This window comes from Corvus cornix, chromosome Z (genome assembly GCF_000738735.6).
Source record: "Corvus cornix cornix isolate S_Up_H32 chromosome Z, ASM73873v5, whole genome shotgun sequence".
In the NCBI taxonomy this organism is placed as follows: Eukaryota; Metazoa; Chordata; class Aves; order Passeriformes; family Corvidae; genus Corvus; species Corvus cornix.
In genome coordinates, this window is record NC_046357.1 from 59,374,261 (window position 1) to 59,392,161 (window position 17,901).

The window sequence follows — 17,901 nt, forward strand, 5'->3', positions numbered from 1 at the left end:
GGTAGCAGAGAAATATGTGCCATACTCTGCCATGTCCCCTTTGAAATTTGTGGTACACTGTAAGGGCAGGAGACCTTGACTAACTAATGGAGGAAACATCTATAGTGTTCCTCCCTCTGCACATGTTGGCAATGTACCCACCTCTTCCTTTGTGGCACTGAGCACCACTGCTGTGCTGCCCTAGGTAGCAGTAGCCTGCAGCAATCTGCAGAGCACAGGGCTGGAAGTGACCTACCCAATTCTGCACCCAGGGTGGGAGCTGTAGACACAGAAAAGCCTAAAATAACCTCCCTTTGTTCCGCTATCTGGGAGGATGCAAAACCAAAGCCAATTTCTCATCCTAGGTTTGAAGCTGAATGTTTGCATAATGTTTGGGCAAATGCTGGAAGTGAAGCAGTACTGCTCAGCCAATGTGGCAAGAATTAAAAAACTGTTTTCAAAGTGGTAAATGCAGTTTGTCACAATGCATCCTGGGGGTGCTTGAAATCTTGGATCCTCAGGAGTGGGAGTTGGGGGCAAAAAATGAATGTGTGTGGAGGGAATTCCATGCTCTAGCAATGTCTTAGTGGATTCTTTAGAAAGATGCTGAAAGCTCATGCTCATACAGTGGCAGCAAGATTTTAACCTGCCATAGATGACAGTAAAAATGCTGTGTCAGTTCCTTAGAAAACACACAAACAAGGGTAAACGAAGTATTCCCCTGTAGAGCAGAAGACAGTTTAAATAGATTAGGCTCTGGCATAGTACTTAAGTTTATCAAGCATTTAGTGTTTGGGATGTACAATACAGCCGTATGTGACTTGCCAACTATCTGGGCTTCCCCCACTGTTTCTGGTTTGGCAACAACATGGTTTTTCACCCTGTTGCAATGCTGACTGCCAAGGAGACATGGCCAGCTTTCTGCTTCCTGTCTTCCTCTTTGTTCTGGCTTGGCCTGCGTTCTGCCTGCCAAGTCACAGATGCCAAAAGCTTATACAGAAAGGTCAAACAACTAAGGCTTGAAATCACCTATGCCAACATTTGTATTTCCCTTCTATTCTTCTGTATTCGGCTAACTGGAAAGTACACACACATAGCTGAGACAGGCATACAGAGAAATTTTTGCAAAAGAGTGTATAGATAATAGCTCTACAAACTGCTCATGGAGGCAGGGAGCAGTGAACATTTCTTAAAATTCCCCTTATGGAATTCCAAATGCTAAAGATATATAATAACCTTTTGGTTTTCTGAATTTATTTCTTTCCCCTCCCTCACCCAGCTTGGTTTTGCTTACTCTAGCTATTTTACTATATTTAGGAATCAAGTTACTTTGGAATTTAGTACTACAGATCTTTGCACTTGGATCTGCAGCTACATTGACATCTGTGACCCTGTTGTAACCACTAAGAAAATTAAGCTTTCTTTAATATTTATAATTGGAAAATTCTAATAATAAGTATATAGCTGTCTAGAACCTAAACTTCACCAACATAAATCTGTAAACTCCTGAACTATATGGTTTTATATATTTTCTTCAGAAAAAAAATTATTTTCCTGATTGTGGTTCAGCATCTTCTTACCTGGTGAAACTGAAGCAGAAAAACATATCTACCACTGCTATTTCTATAATGTTTCTTATCATGATAATAATTTTCGTTTATTGCTTTAATCTCCAAGTTTTAAACTAAACACTAAGACTGATAATAATAACCTTAAATGCTGAATGACTGTTGGCCATGAGTTTTAAAATTGCAGAGTTGTAGGGTAAGCCTTCTGTTCAGATGATTCATCAAAGCTCAGGTTGCAAAGCACAGCTTACTATTTCAGCCAGTCTTCAAAAGAAGCTACTCACTTTACTCCTCATGCTCTCAGCCTCTCCCCTACCCTACACACCCTTAAAGAGAAGGTGTTTCTTTAAAGTAATGGTGAGAAGCAAAATAAAACAAAACACAGGGATGCCTTCAGCAACAGGCCTTTCATAATAAGCAGCATTTGATTGTCTCTTACTTAGATGAGCAAGAAAACTGTACAGCTCTTAGTGCTTTTACTTTGTTTAACTAAAAATGTTTTCCTGGACACTGCAAAAAATTGCAGGGTTGAAGAATATTCCTAGGCATAGAGTGGTGGCACAAGGAAGGTAGAGAGAGAATGAAAAGAGAAGATAAGGAAAAGAATGTGTTGTTGGTTGTTTTGTTCATTCATACAGGTGGTTGCAAGTTATCTTAGAGTAAATCTTTAACAATTTAACAATACAGTAAATCTTTAACAATACAGTATGCCTAAAGTTAATTGTAGACCTAGATCTTGGGTGAAGGGGGCTGCCAACATCTTTAGTGGGATAAGTGTGCCCTTTTCAGAGTCAAATATTGGTTGTGGACAGCCACACATGTAGAAAGATATGTCTATATTCTGTCACTCCCCCCAGCTAAATGCATGGAAAGACATGGTCCAGAGAATTCACCTTGTTCTGCCCTATAATCAGGGGCATAATTTTTTTTCATGCTTTATAACTTAATAACTGTTATTATTTGACATGTGAATATTTTTATATGTGTTTAGTCTTTTTTTTTTTAACGCTGAAACATACTGATTACATTTTTTTCCATCTGCTGCTTATTAAAATAGACTTATGCTAATACATTTGGGAAGGCAGCTATCATTTTGGTGTTGACATATGCCTTTGCTGAGAGATCCTCATGCAATTGCCTGTATTCTACATGAACTTAATGCTAGGTTGTGGTGTGTTGTTTGAAATAGGTGGGAAACATGCGAAGATACCCGCACTTGCTGTGACTGAGCCAAGTGGTATATGAAAAACACTGTAGGTTTGCAAGCTTAACAGTCTTCCTAGATTGATGTTTTCTGGGCTGTCTCTTATATACAGTCACATACTGTCTAACAAACTGTGGTAACCTCTAGACTAAACTTGGTTTAAAACTTTAGTTTTATTCTCATTGTCATGGCAATCTGTCTTCGCGTGCTGTTTCCATCTCCTGAACACTTACATCATGCTGTTATCAATTGCTATGCGTATGGAAGTGATTTCATTGTTCATTTGATTAAAATAGAAGAAAGGGTCCATACAATATGGCTAGTGTTTCCTGGGGGGACGCAGGACTTTAGACTTAGAGCAGACAAACTGACTTGATATGGAACGTGTTTTAATGTTGTTACACAGATTTAATTTTAGCAGTTGTGTATGTAGTAAGACTAATGCCAGAATCACTTTAGAAAAATTGGCCAAACAATGTGCTGCTGGTCTATGCTTAGTTTCTGGAGGTTGTTTTGCTGCTGGTGGAGTGCTTCTCTTATCAGCCCTGATGCTGCCTTGCTCTACTGCAGGCAGGTCACACACCATTGTTCTCCTTCCACATGTGGAAGTGAATGTGGGCCATTGAACAAAAGAGCATCAAATGAAAAGTGTTTACTTCTATGTGGCAAGTTCAGACCTTTGAGAGGGGGGACCAGTTTGGGAGGACTCCTAACCAGCAGACTTAACTGTGCTGAGTCCTGGGATCAGTGCTGTTTTGTTTTGTTTTGTTTTGTTTTTCTTTGGTTTTTTTTCACAAGTCTGTGTGACTTAGTTGTGGGCCCTCTTCAATGCTTGCCTGTCAGTCACACCCACTGGGCAGAGAAACACAGCTCTAGGCCAAGGTGAATTTCATGAAAAAATTGTATTTTCTCATGTTCTTGCCGTTACTGATATCATACCACTGTTCTGAAAAGGCTCCATTGTTGTTCAGGTTTCACTTTTAAGTTGGCATTAAAGGGATACAGTTGTTATTCAGAGGTACAACACCTCCTGGAAAACTGCTTGAAAGCATTTTGGGGCTTTGGAGATTTGCTTGATATAACTGTTCATAAGTATAAAAGTTAATGTCAAACTAGCCAACTGGTCTCATCTGCATAGCAATGCAAATTCTAGCAACTGCATGGAAACTTGAACTGCTCAAAATTAGGCTGATGTGAATGAAGTCTAGTGTTGGCATTGCACACTTTTCTGAAGTCACTTTAAGTTGCTGAAGCAGCACAGATAGATTGACTTTATACTGCTCTGGAGTGTTTGCAACAACCACATAGAAAGAAGGCTGGGCCAAAAGGGAGCTGTAATAAGGTTTTCTTTTCAGAATCACACAAGATGTGTTGTGTATTTGTGTAGAGCAGAAGGGAGGAAGGTAAAGCAAAGTTTGAATTTGCAGGTTTGCATTAGAGTATTGTCACATGCTTGAAATCAGTCATAAAAATGTCTGCCATAATTTCAGTGCATACAACTCAACTATTACGCAGTTCACTGTGCCTCATCTAACTCCTTCCGGTCATGTGTTTTTAACGCATTTGTTCAGAAAAACAGGCTTGTCAAGGGCCTTGAATACACATAAGGCATTAAACTGAATCTTGAACCTGTTATGTGGATGCACAATAGGGGAAATGATTAGTATTGTTCACAGAAGAAGGGCAGTGCAAGTATGAAGTTGCTATTTTTTGCTCTGAAGTTTTTTGAAAAATCTGAAATATTTCTGTAATGAATACTATTTTAAGGTGCTGTTGCTCGCATTTATTCTTGTTCTTTCAATAATGCACAAGAGAGTTAACCCGTCAGACTTTCCCCTTCTCAAAGCCCAAAACATTGGCTATAAGATAACCCTGAAGCTATATGAATTTATAATTTCTGCACACATGCACACATATGCATAGATACATGGATATAAAGGGTTATTAAAATGAAAGGAGCTGTTTGGATTGAATTTTACCATATATATTTAGCTAGCAGAAAGTTATTTTTTAAGTATTAAGGGGCCTTTAATAAAAATCTAAATCTGCAGTTACCGTAGGCATACTGAATATCTAAGGTTACACTGGCTTCATGTCTTGGAGCTGTTGGGTGGTACAACTCCTTTTGCTTTATACACAGACTGAAACTTGAGTTTCTGATACATTTTTAGTGAACTTGTACAAGGTTTTTTAACTCCAAAGACTTTTTTTTTTATAGCTGCAGAACAAATCAGTCTTGATAGCTTTCTCAAGGTCCTGCTGTGATGTAGTAATGGTAAGAAAATAAGCCTTAGAAACAGTGGATGGTTAAATAGTATTCAAGGCACTGGAAAATTACCAGGTGCAGTAAGAATTTTGAGTCAGGGTTTTTGTTCTCCCTCATTCTGCCTTGCCTCCCCCTCCTTAATTAGCACTCAATTTTTACTCATTAAAAAAAAAAAAAAAAAAAAAGTAGTAAGCAATAAAAATGAAAGCCTTGGAATTTGAACCCATACATCTGTTTTTTTAGATAAAAAGTAGTATCCTTTTTTCAAGTATATAATACCCTTATGTACTGCAAGAACATGTGCCAACTTTTGTAAATAAAACAAACTGGAAAGAGCAAAAGCAGCCTTTGCTGTACAATGAATGAGCAAGCATATTTTAAAATGTTGCAAACCTGCAGCTGGTATTGTACCTATCAGGTACAATAGTCCCTGTCAGAGAACTTCACCTACATAGATGATTAGAAAGTTAGGGAAATTAGAAATTGGGAACTTAAAGAAGTGAGGGATATGCTAATGTGAAATATACAGTGAAAATTACAGAACTTCAAAACAGATGCTGCCATGTGATATTAACCACAAAATGACAGTTATGTTGGGAAGGCACAAATGAATATGATCATATAGGATTTGATACTTTTTTAGTAGCTTTTGACCAATATGACTGCAACAGCAGTACTATTGCTAGTAGGGAGATGAGGAGCCTGTGGGAAAAGTGTTCTTTAAAATTCCTTTGTTTTAAACTTGAAAGTCACAGTTTAAACCAAGATACCTTTTTTTTTCTTTTTAAGTTTTATGCTTTAAAAATAATTCCTTGCATTTATTTGCAGAACATCCCAACTCAAAACTGAGTTGGTCATATATTTGTATGTATGTGTTAGTCAGTTCTACATTCTTCTGGGGCACATCATATGACTAGGTACTTCTAATTTTTATCTACCTAAAAAGTCAAATTAGACAGAAAGTTAATTCATAGATCATAATTTTTTTATCACTTTTGCTTCAGTACTTTCTCATTATTTGTTAGGAACTTGTGTATAAACATGGTGCCTGTGAGCACACATGCAATTACTATCAAGTTATGAACCACTGGCATGAAAAGGTAGGGTGATTTTTCTCAGCCAGTTCTTGTATATTACCTACTTAGTGCCCATTGATAGATTTAATCTTTCTTTTGTCATGGCTAGTTTTTTTTAATTGTGTGTGTGTTTGTGAATATGGGTAGGAAAAGTGGTGCATATTTTGTCTATTAACTTTTAGATTACAGCAGATGAAATTAAATCCACCTTATAAAGAACACATGTATATACTTCCATTTGAGACATTGTTTTCGAAAAGATCTCTGATAAAAAAATGTGTTGCTTGAGGATCCACAGAACCATGGCATTCCTTATGCCCCATGTCTCTTAGAAGTAAGTTAAGTAGCATACGATTGTAAATTTCTGAACTGCTTAGGAATCTGTCTTTTATTACTCTATGATTTAGTGGAGAGTGCAATGCATGTGGAAGAAAAAAATGCAGATCTCTCCTACAGTATTTGTTGAACTATGCTATTTTTTTGTACTTTTAAACTATAATTTACCATAAAGTGCCTCGTCCAAAACTCACTGGAGCAACTTTCCATTGATTTTAACAACCTTTGTCATGTTAAAAAACCTGATTTTTTTCTTCATCCTGTCATTATCCCTGGCGTAAGAATGTTGTCTTATGTAGTGGAAATGTGAATTTTATCTCCCTGAACCCTTTTTGCTTTACTGCTCTACAGTTCAACAGAAAATGAAATCCTGATTGCATGGGACTCAGTGGTAAAATCTGCATTGACTTCTCTGAAACCAGAATCAGTGCAGCAGGTCCAGGTTGGATGGTGGGAAGAATTTCTTCACAGAAAGGGTGATTAGAAATTGGAATGGGCTGCTCAGGGAAGTGATGGAGTCACTGTCCCTGGAGATGTTTAAGAAAAAACTGGATCTGTATCTTACTGCCATGGTCTGATTGACAGGGTGCTGTTCTGTCATAGGCTGGACTCAATGACCTCAGAGGTCTTTTCCAACCTAATTGATTCTGTGATTCTGTGAAGATCTCAGCAATATACATTGTATAAATATCAGGGTCAACTCTGTCTTACAGAACAGAATAAAATGGACAGTTTATTATTTAGCTGAAGGTATATTCAAGGAAATTCCTATTATTTGCTTGCAAATATGAACTTTTAAATTAATATAGTCATCATATAATTTCTTCCTTCTCTAAACATCACAATAAGTCTTCCACTGTGTTCTGCATTTTGCTTTTGATTTTCTGAAGTATCAGTAATAAAAGCCCTTTATGAAACATACCTTAACAAAAAAGGTCTTCTTGGTTTCCAAAAACTACTTCTGAATATTTCTGACTATAGCTAGTATCCTCCAGATGGAGAAAATTAAATATTCGTATCTCATCTTTTCCTACTGAATCCAACAAGTTTTGGAAAGAAATGTCATTCTTTCACATTCATCCACATGTGGCTTGATACCTATGTAAATCTCTTCTTAATGTACATGTCAAAAAAGAGCTCAACTAATATTATGAGGTATGGGAAATATTTGTTTCAGGCCATGAAAAAATGTAACTCTTTTCTTAACTTAAAAATACGTGTGTGTGTGTGCGTGTGTGTGCGGGCATACATAAATATGTACATATTCCATGCACAACTTATAACACAACTGGGGAAATTTTTTCCGTGTTCAGTATGAGCAACATATGGTCTTTATAAATTGTATAAGGAATATTTTGAATAAATAAGTGTTGTGACTTATTTCACATAAACAAATAAAGGAATTTAGATTAAAAAGATAAATCTATGCATGGGATATAAAGCTGAAAATCTTACTATGGTTATTGCTATTTTTGTTTGCTAAGTGCTCCTAGGTCCTTGAATTTCTTTCAACTATATAAAAACTGGATTTACTCCCAGAGCTCCACTTCTTAACTAGGGCAGTTTAAAAACTAAACAAGGACTGAGTCAGTTAATTAATTTAAATGAGATTACAAATCAGAAACACATTACGTAATGTTGATTTAATTACCATTTTTTATTTACCTAATTAAAATACTCTGAAGGAAAGTTAACAGTCTTGACAATGCCCGGTTGGGTGACTTGGCAGAGGCAGATCTGCTGATAAAAGGGGAGGTGAAGCAGGGAGCCTGCCATGACCTGTTGTGCTCTGACGCCCCAGCCCGTCACATGGCACCTTGCTGTCAGCCCACGTGGCACTGGCATTGCCCCGACAAGCCCAGGCATGGGGATGCTCCTCCAGTGGCCGAGACATGGGGTTTCAGCCAGCCCTGCTGGCCACAGGCGACCTTGTCTGTGGTGGGAGGGCATGGGGGCATGTGGGGAGATGGGTCAGCTGATGGCTTCGTAGCTCTTGCTGTGTCCCCACTCCAAAGCAGTTTTAAATTAAATGAAAACAGACCCCAGCTTCTGCTGACTGGCCTCACCAGCTCCCAGCGGAAAGCACCTCCATGGCCTGAGCCCTGAAATCTTTGTGAAGTGACATGCCTGCTTGGGCTAAAGCCTAGGTGCCACCTTAGCTTTTTGGGCAAGCAGTCAGCTCTGTTCTTTGCTGCCTTTTTCAGTTAGGTGATGGTTAGATGGCAGCAAACTTTTGAGGTAAAGATTCTTAGTCACTGTTACAGCTCCTGGTGCAGTACATGGGTGCTGATGAAGCCTGCCTGAGTGGGTTCACCACATCCAGCCTTCAGGGAAGCTTCTGCTGTTGCACTGGTCTCCTGAGAGGTCCCTACCATGTCTCCTGGGTCACTTCTCTATGCTGTTTGTTTACCACCAGTTGTATGAACAAGAAGTACAGTAAAAACGTATAGGACTAGCCCTTCATGTAGTTACCCAGTGCAATAGCAGAGCTGTCTTGTGAACCCAGAAGTTCTTGCAGAATAAGGGTAGCAGAACGGCGTTATTAAAAGAAGTCACTGATTCAGTGCTGTGGATGTTTTTGGTCTGGGTGTCATGAGCACATATTGCTAACAAGTATATAATGTTGGGAAAAGATACAAGGGGAAACATGTCTTTCTCACAGTGAAACCCTATTTGTTTTTTAAGGTGCTGCTTCCTCCTTGTGTGAACTGTGCTTCATACCATATATCTTCAGGGATATATAATCATGGAATCCTTGAGGTTGAAAAAGACCTTTAAAATCATGAAGTCCAGCTGTAAACATAACATTGCCAAGTCCACCACTAAACTATGTTCCTAACTGTCACATCTATAGGTCTGTGAAATACCTCCACGGAAGGTGGCTTCCTGACTTCCCTGGGCAGCCCATTCCAATGGCTAGCCACCCTTTTGGAGAAGAATGTTTTTCCTAATGTCAAGTCTAAACCTCCCTTGATGCAACTTGAGGCTGTTTCCTCTTGTTTTATCACTTGGTACTTGGGAGAAGAGACTGACCCCACCTGCCCAAAACATCCTGTCAGGTAGTTGTAGAGGGCAGTAGTGTCCAGCCTTCTTTTCTCCAGGCTAAACAATGCCAGCTCCCTTGGAACTCCTCACAGGACTTGTGCTCTACCAAACAAATTGGTGGTGGTGAACATTTTATCAGAGGAAATTGGACAGCCAAAATTTTATGGAGAAGTATTTGAATTAAATGTAGTGAGCTATGAAAATGTGAAAAATAAATCCGCCCTCAAGTTGACATACTTATGAAAACAAGATTGACACTAACATTTCTATGTTTATAGCAGATTTTCAGCAGATACTTAATGCAATAAACCACTTTTAGCTTGTTTATACCATAAATTAGCTGTCCTATCGCAAGAGTTGGTGTGAATAATGGTCATAAAATTGTACAATAATTCTCGATTATCAGAGAAATACTACACAAAGAAAGACACTGCTTTTGCAAAATGAAATTGTTACAAGTGTTTGTGAAGTTTGTCAAACCAATCGTTGCTTTGTCAAGGTAAAAGTGTTGGCAGTAGAAGGTATTTACGTAGTAAAAGTAGGGTAATAATAAGTAAGGTAATGATTTAAAGTACAGTGATGAAATCATTTATTTGTTTGTTTTATGGATTTTTGCTGCTCAGGTTATTTGCTTTGGAGGAGAGGAAGATGTCTTACTTTTCTTTGCTATGGATGTTCTGAGAGTCTTTGAGAGATCAAGAACTGATTAGGCAGGAGAGATCAAGAACTGATTAGGCAGGAGACATCCCCAGGTCTCTACCACACTATGGTAACCTGTGAGCCTGTGATTTTCAGGGGTACAACCATATGCCTCAAGCTTTTGATGTCAGACGGCAAAGTAATCCTGACAGTCTAGAAGGTAGTTGTGATTCTTGTTCGTGATAGTGACTCTATCAGCTGTCAGGTCAAGTTCTGTATATGAATGTGAAAGTTTGAACAACATCAGACTGACACATGATTTGGTGATGGGTACATCTCTATGGTCCCTTATCCCCCATACCAAAATCACAGACTATCAAAGAGCAAGGATGTATTTACCTGTTGGTGAATGATTAAATCAGTGTCTGTCACCTGAAAACAACTGAGACTGATCAAAGGCTGTCTCCTAGCCTGTGGCAAATAGAAATGTGTTCACCGAAACCACTGAGAAAGTTTATTTCATTAGTGTGATGCCTACTTATTTCTACTTATTTCCCTAAAACATAGCTCTAGAAAGTATTTTCAGATTTGAACAGATTCTTCTGCTACTTGTTTTCAATGCCTTTGATATTATGCTCTTACAGAGAGCCTTAAAACCAAAATTTTTTGTACAGGATGGGGCATAAGGAAGGTACAGCATAGCTTACTTTTTAAAGAGAGTATCTTATCAGCTGAAAAGTGAAAGATTAGATTACTAAAGTGAGCAATACTAAAAATCCTTCAGGAAGCTGGGGAACAACAATGTGACTTGTTTGGCTTTGCTGGCGTGGGCATCTTTCCTGCTTGTCAAAGACAAGGTGGTTCAAAGGGAGAGAGCATCTCGTCCTTGGCTGTATGGAAAACCACCAGCTTTTTTTTTTTCTGTGCCTTATGAAGCCAAGACATTTCTTACTGTACCACAGGGAAAATGGAAACTTATTTTCTCACTTGAAGCAGGCCTCAGCAGTCAGTTTGTCTTAGCTCTGGCTGCATTGAGTTACCTGCACTCACAGATGCTCATTGCGATCGACCCCTAGAAATGAAAACATAGGAAAACAATTAAGTATAAAATACATCAGCTTCTTGACTCAATCTTTCATACAGTTTCCTAGAAACAAGAGTAATTTGAGATAGAGTTTGGATGTCTTGGTGATAGCCATGCTAAATCATGGTAAGTTATACATAAAGTGTATCAGGGTTACATGACCTGTTAAAAGTAAAGGCTGGCTTGAACCTGTTTTGTATAAACTGTTCATCCATGGGGCAATAACTTACCAAGGGTAAATTGGATAAGTCAGCACCAAGAAGAGCAGAGCAGAAGATATGCTACTGTAGCTGTGAGCTGTATATGAAAACCATTTTGTGGAAATGGTACGTGTAGGTGACCTTTTGCTCCATATCAACAACAACAACAACAGCAACCAACAACGAACAACGAAGTTCCTAAGGGAACTTACAGCTGGGAGCTACCTAAATGAAAATTATGAAAATTTCCGTTTCATTGCATAAATATGATGGAATTTTATTTGTTTTTTGTTGTTTATCTTTTCATCCAGCTTCTAGTTTAGGAAGTTGCTTGGCATTTGGGTTTCCTTTTCATGGTTTGGTTTCTTTTGCTTTTGGTTGTTGGATGGTTTTTGGATTTTTTTTTTTTTAATATGCAAAAGTTATTTGCTGGGACAATTGAATGCAAATCAGCTAGACAATGAGTTTGGTTTATGTCCTTCTCAATCACTCTGGAAGAAAGGGCTCATGTTGTTAATTAGTGATCTTGTACAGATGAGGACAAAGAAAGATTTAAACTGTCTTAACATGTCTTTTTTCTTCCTTAGCTTCTGTGGCTTCCAAAAAATGCTTCTTACTCCCTCTTTTTAGCATTGCTCCAATGTATCTGTTTATTCAGTGTTCTCTTTATATGAAATTATTCCGATAATTTAATCCTGTAATGAACATGTTTCTTTTGTACTCTGTAAAGCTATTTGCATCCAATCGAAACAGAAGAGTGCTTTATAATTACTGACACTGGTAAGAGAATTGGATCATCACAGGCGGTCTCAAGTCTTTCATCTTGAGGATCAGATGCTTCTCTGTCTTTTAAGTGCAGAGTTCCATAGGTGGATGCTCTCATACAGAGTAAAATTCTTTGCTTTTTCAACTGCATTTAGTAAAGGGTTAGATAAGTTGCTTTTCATATTCATCTTTGGTAATTCTTTCATTTCTCAAAATCTCATTGAGGTCTCTGAAAACACAGAATGAGAATCAATATGTAAAAACCATGATTTTTCAGTAGTTAACAAAACCCAAAGCTAAGTCTGACTGGAAAATTATAATAAATGGCCAACTGCTTATCCCTATAATTAGAAAATTCTTTGCTAGGTTTCTAATTATAACAACAGGTGTTTAAACTGCCATTGATCTTTAAATCCTGAATCCAGAAACTAGGAGTAAAAGCAAATTGCTGCGCAAGGTCTAAAAAATTACTTCACTTCGTGCTTCTTTTTAGTGAACTTTAACAGGAGAAAACTTCAAAGGTTATTTTCTGGTAGGCCTCATTAATTCAGTGTCAAGTCTCTGTGATCCTGATGCTATGTTGTTCAAGCTTTATTGGGTTTATCTACTACCAAATTGACACTTCATTTAGCCACACATCTACAGTAGTTTTACACTTGGACCATTGCTGTGTAAAATTAATCCCCTCTGATAATCTGAATTTAAATATCTGTATGTACGGTTTGCAGAATCAAAAATGTCTGTCAGAAGAACATTAAATTCACCCCCTGCAGGGGGTTGAATTTCAACACACAGAAAAAAGGACGATTCTCCACAGATTGGTCCATATGTGGAGAAATGTTATATTTCTAACATTTCTTGTAGCTGATTAAGTTTTCAACTTAACTTGATTGAATTCTTTTAAGGGAAGTGCTGTATCATATCACGCAAAGAACCAGACATACTGAATGTTAACACACTGTGCTGCACAATGGGATTCCTAAGAGTACCCGACTGCCAAAACCATGGTAAGGGCAGAATCCAACCTGTGTGCTTGCCCTTCATGTTTCCTGCCCAAGGTTGAAGAAGATAGATGAAATTTCATGGGAAATTCCCTATTCAATGTGTATTTTATTGTGTACAAGAGTGATTTAATTCAGTATTGGAAAATTTAGTTGTGTTTCTTAATACCACTGGAACTGGGTTTCACATGCGCCTTGGAATTCCAGTACTCAGGTAGCTACTCAGATGTATATGTTTTGTGACAACTGCCATTCAGATCAACTTAGTAGAACTTGAGCTGTGAAAAGGATTTCCATCTCAGTTAATATCTTCTGTAGAGTCAAGCTTGTGTTAACTTAAAGTGCTTGAGAGACATGTGAGTTTATGTTTATGAAGCTGCATAGGTGGCAACGGACTGAAGTTCTTGTAGCAGGTAGAGGGAATCTCTCATTCTAGGCTGAGGTCTACCTCAGCTATAAGAAGAAGTAATGATAATTGAAAGACAAATATTTGTTGATATATATTTTTTTTCTATCTTTTTTTATTCTTTAATTTGGGCACTCTAAGAAGCAATGCATTCAACAACTCTACATCCATCTGGAGTCCATTTGGTGGTAGCAGTTTCTGGGGTGCTATGATGCAATCTTTTGGTGGTCTTATGCTATTAATAATGCCACTGCATTTAAGAAAATCGGTATTTTTTATTCAGACTCTACAACAGCTCAATTTTAGATGCCTGTATATGGGACAAATAACTGTGCTTCATTTATTTTCTTCCTCTCTGCATTTTTTGTTTCTTACATCTTTGATAATTTTTTGCTGTAGAGCAGGTTTTTGTTATATTATTGATATGGGAATACAGTGAAAAGTAGATGGTTTTAAAGACAACTGATTTTATGAATAAGGTTATAATTTATTATTTAGTGTATTAATATGAAATTACGTTCTCTTCTTGATTCGTTAGGTGCATGTATTATAAAAAGAATGCAACTTGAAGTCTACAGTTTTTGCGTTTTCTTAGTTTTTATGTTACATAATCTTAATTTCACAACAGCAGCTCTCACAGGCTAGGAACACAAAGACCATATTGTATTTAAACAGACTGTCATATCCTCGTTGCAATCATGAGTCTGTGGAAGCAAGTGGGCCTTTGTGCTTTAAGGAAAGGCTAAAGCAACAGGACTTATCTCTGCAAGCACCACTAGTTGCCTGATCCAGTGTGTCTTTCTGGTCATTGCCTGAGAAGAAGTTACTTCTGCTTTTCTATTATGCAATATTATATTTGGGGGATGGAGGGAAAGGGAATGAAAAGGTACCCTTGTAAATGTGTTTACAACTTGAGTATTTGCCTGAATGACTCTCTTGTCCTTATTCAGTGATCTACAAGTTCCTCTTATTAGGATCATTGCATCTTTCACAATGTTTCTACATCTGCATAAAATAGGTTACATATAGTGTGTTTGTTCAATAATGCTTCACATAGAAAGTCAGGGAAGTGACCTTTAAAGAATAAAGTAAAGTATTAGTTTAATAGTTAATAGAGGGTATTTAAAGGTTGTGAGATACTTGCAAAACAAATTATTAAAATACTTCTTTCGTTTCTTTATAGATTCTGGACAACCAGGAAGTCCAAGCCACAATGATCCTGCCAAGAATCCACCAGGTAAATATAAGTTCCAGAACATGTGCATCTAACATTGTTCGGGAACAAAGATACTACTGTTAATAGCTAAAGAAAGTGTAATTGGGCAGCAACCTATCTTGCACTGGTAAGTATATATAATCAGGACAAGTGGTGATACTTTAGTTCCTTTAAACTGGCAGTGCCTCAATTGCAGTTTCATCAGTATTCATTTAATCTAAGGAGTTTTTCTTTTGTTTCATGGTTTTTAGAATTTTCTAAGTGGGGCTGGTTAGAGGAGTAACAAAGCAAGATCCCAGATTATTTTTATAAAAGTCTTCAAATGCTACCAGTTTTCTTTCATCCCAGACAAAAGACAATTGACCTATGTCTAAACTCTGTGACTGAGCTAACAGATCTTTTACTTTTCATAAGTGCTTTATAAAATACAAATGTGTTAATATAAAATTATTTTTTTGGTATCAGCTCAGAGCAGTTTTCTAACATGTTAATGGGTCATGGCTAGTGACGCTTGAAATTTCTTTGAGAGATGTTAGTGTAAGTGGTCCTTCAAAGGACTTTTTAAAAATGAAAATAAAAGAGAAAGTCAAACCCAGACTTTGCCATTCCAGTCTGTTTAGACAAAAGGTTCCTTGTATTTTCATGAGGTTATCCTTCTAATCAATTGGGCTGTGCTAGTAAATCTTGTAAACCTTTGCCATGTTATGAATTTTATCAGAGTAAGACAAACAATTGTCACAGACACACTATCACTTCTTAATGAGCAAGAGTGACTCCAGCCACCACCAGCATGTTGTATCTTCTCATTTTTGCTCTCAGAAGATGTGTGTATCTAAAATAAGCTGCAACTAACTCAGTTTGACCTTCTAAATCCAAAATGAACCATATTCTTACCAGGAAGTAATTTTTTGTCGCTGAGCTCTTAACATATACATGGATATTTTCTGGACCTGTTGAAACATTAGGAAAAACAGCCTGCTTTGTGATTGTACAATTTTGTAGTATGCATATGATCAAAGTATTCTCTATTTGTGAAATATGTCATGTGTGTTGTGTGTGAATACCCCAAAGGGGGAGAACCATCAAAGATCATTATACAAAAAGCCATATTCCTGTAATACAAACCCCAGATACATATACTTGAAGATAGCAGATGTATTTTAAAGGTAAGAGGGCAGAGCAAGTCAATAAGACCATTCTAAGCTCTAATGCAAGTGATTTTTTTTTCTTCAAGGGATGATGCAGGCTTGTTACCAGTTTCAGTTGGAGACTTTGATCCTGTTTCTTTCCAAACTGTGTGGGATGTTAAGAGTGAAATTTTATTTTTCTATCTAATACATGCCATACATTATATTATGTAGAATAGTGGTTTAAAAACCCAAACCAACAAATTTACACATAAACTAAATATGAAAATTTCCTTACAGATAATTACAGTTTTTGAAACTTGGAGCATTTAGCTGTAGAATATTTATTTTGATTTTAGAAAATCTCTGTGAGTGCAAGAACAGACAAATGCATTACCTTACCCCTTGTCATTTTGAAGGATCCTTGGTATCTGCTGGGTTTGGGAAGCTGATGGCAGGGTCAGCTCACCTTCAACAGGTCTTAAAATTCTGATTTTGAAGTACCATTTAGTATTTGGAATAGAAAGGTAGAAGTACATATTTTACTAGTGAGGCTCACACCCTATAGTGAGTCCAGTCTCTCCAGCCCCCAGTCTTAACTCCAGTAAGGAGTACTCTTGCTGTCAGCAAGAGAGCCTTGGGGAGGCAGCAGACAAGCTGTATAGGCTTTCTTGTGGCAGACTTGTGGGTCAAGATTTAATGTTTGACAAACTCAGCTGTCTCCAGAAAGGTGGAGGGACATAGAAAGCAGATAAATCTGTTGCTGATTTCATCATGAAACTTCCTGCTTAAAATAAGAGCATAACACTTTCTCATGATTTGGAGTCACTGCAGCCAGTATTATTCCTTTATATGCTGCCAAGTAGGGACAGAAAATAGAAGTTGTGTCTTACTTCCCTTGAAACCCTTCATTTAAGCAGAGGCAGAAAGATAATTGAATGTCATCTACTGGAAGATACAAGAGCTTCTAGCTTTGTTCAGCTTCCCTGTGTAATACTGTTTTAGACTTAAACTGGCAAGGTGCAAGTGCTGTGGTTTGTGGGACAGCAGAATACAGGACTTCTAGGGTTGTGCAGGAGAATGAGAGGGAATTGCATGGCATTCAGCTTGTCTGGGAAGAGGACTGCTGTCCTATTCTTTCCTACTAAACTTCACACAATTCTTCTTCTTATTATTAGAGCCAGACAGTAACTTCTGTCAGAACGCCAGAGGATATCCACTCTGAGATTTCTTTTGAGTCCCAGGCCAGGAGCATGTGGACTGGTAGTGCCAGGAGGGTTGTTCTATCATGTTTTGTTCTAATGCCTGTATGTCAAGGAGCCAGGATGCTGGCAAGGGATTTGGATGCCACCACCTTCACAAAGATACTGCCAGGGAAGAGAATGCTGGAAACTGAGTGGTAGTTGGCAAAGCTTTGGTGTTAAGAGTGGGTTTTTCCTAGGTTTGGCGAGACTGTTGCATTCTTTAGGGTGTCTGGTAATTTGCTGTCCTCACAACAAACTGGAGAGAGGGTAGCGTCACTTTCCAAACAAAAGAACACTAAGAGCACTTGTTGGAATTCTTTACAATATGTTCCTAAAAATATACGGAATATTTTGATGGCCCAATGCAGTATTAAGATGGTGTAGCTTGTGGTGAAAGTGGTACGTACCTTTTGTAGCTAAATCCAGGGGTATCCTCCTCTAAGTTTTATTTTTCAATAACTTTGAATTATACTTTTATAATACATATTTGAAAATATATATTTATATTAACATATATTTTTATATTTTTCAAGATTGAATCTTGCTTTGCAGAGAGCTGGGTTGTAAATGTCTCTTCTCTGCAGGGACTATTAAGTAAGTTCCAGACAGATAAATGTGCTGAGTTGAACTGAGAGAAGAGAAAAATCAGAACACTACTATTGTCTGCATCAGCCATTAAGTTTCTGGTTATCTAAAAGTTTGTGCTGTGCTAGCACAGTCCTAACTAGTAAAAGTTTACATGCTT

The 17,901-nt window shown here is 37.7% G+C and overlaps 1 protein-coding gene across 11 annotated transcripts in view; it reads left to right on the plus strand.

Moving 5' to 3' along the window:
* Positions 1 to 17,901, plus strand: part of NFIB (nuclear factor I B) — a 264,049-nt gene that overhangs the window by 177,655 nt on the left and 68,493 nt on the right. For all 11 annotated transcript variants that reach the window (XM_019281923.3, XM_019281926.3, XM_019281924.3 and 8 more), the window contains exon 3: positions 14,753 to 14,806. In XM_019281923.3, the coding sequence (XP_019137468.2) occupies positions 14,753 to 14,806 (54 nt within the window). The remainder of the gene's footprint in view (positions 1 to 14,752; positions 14,807 to 17,901) is intronic.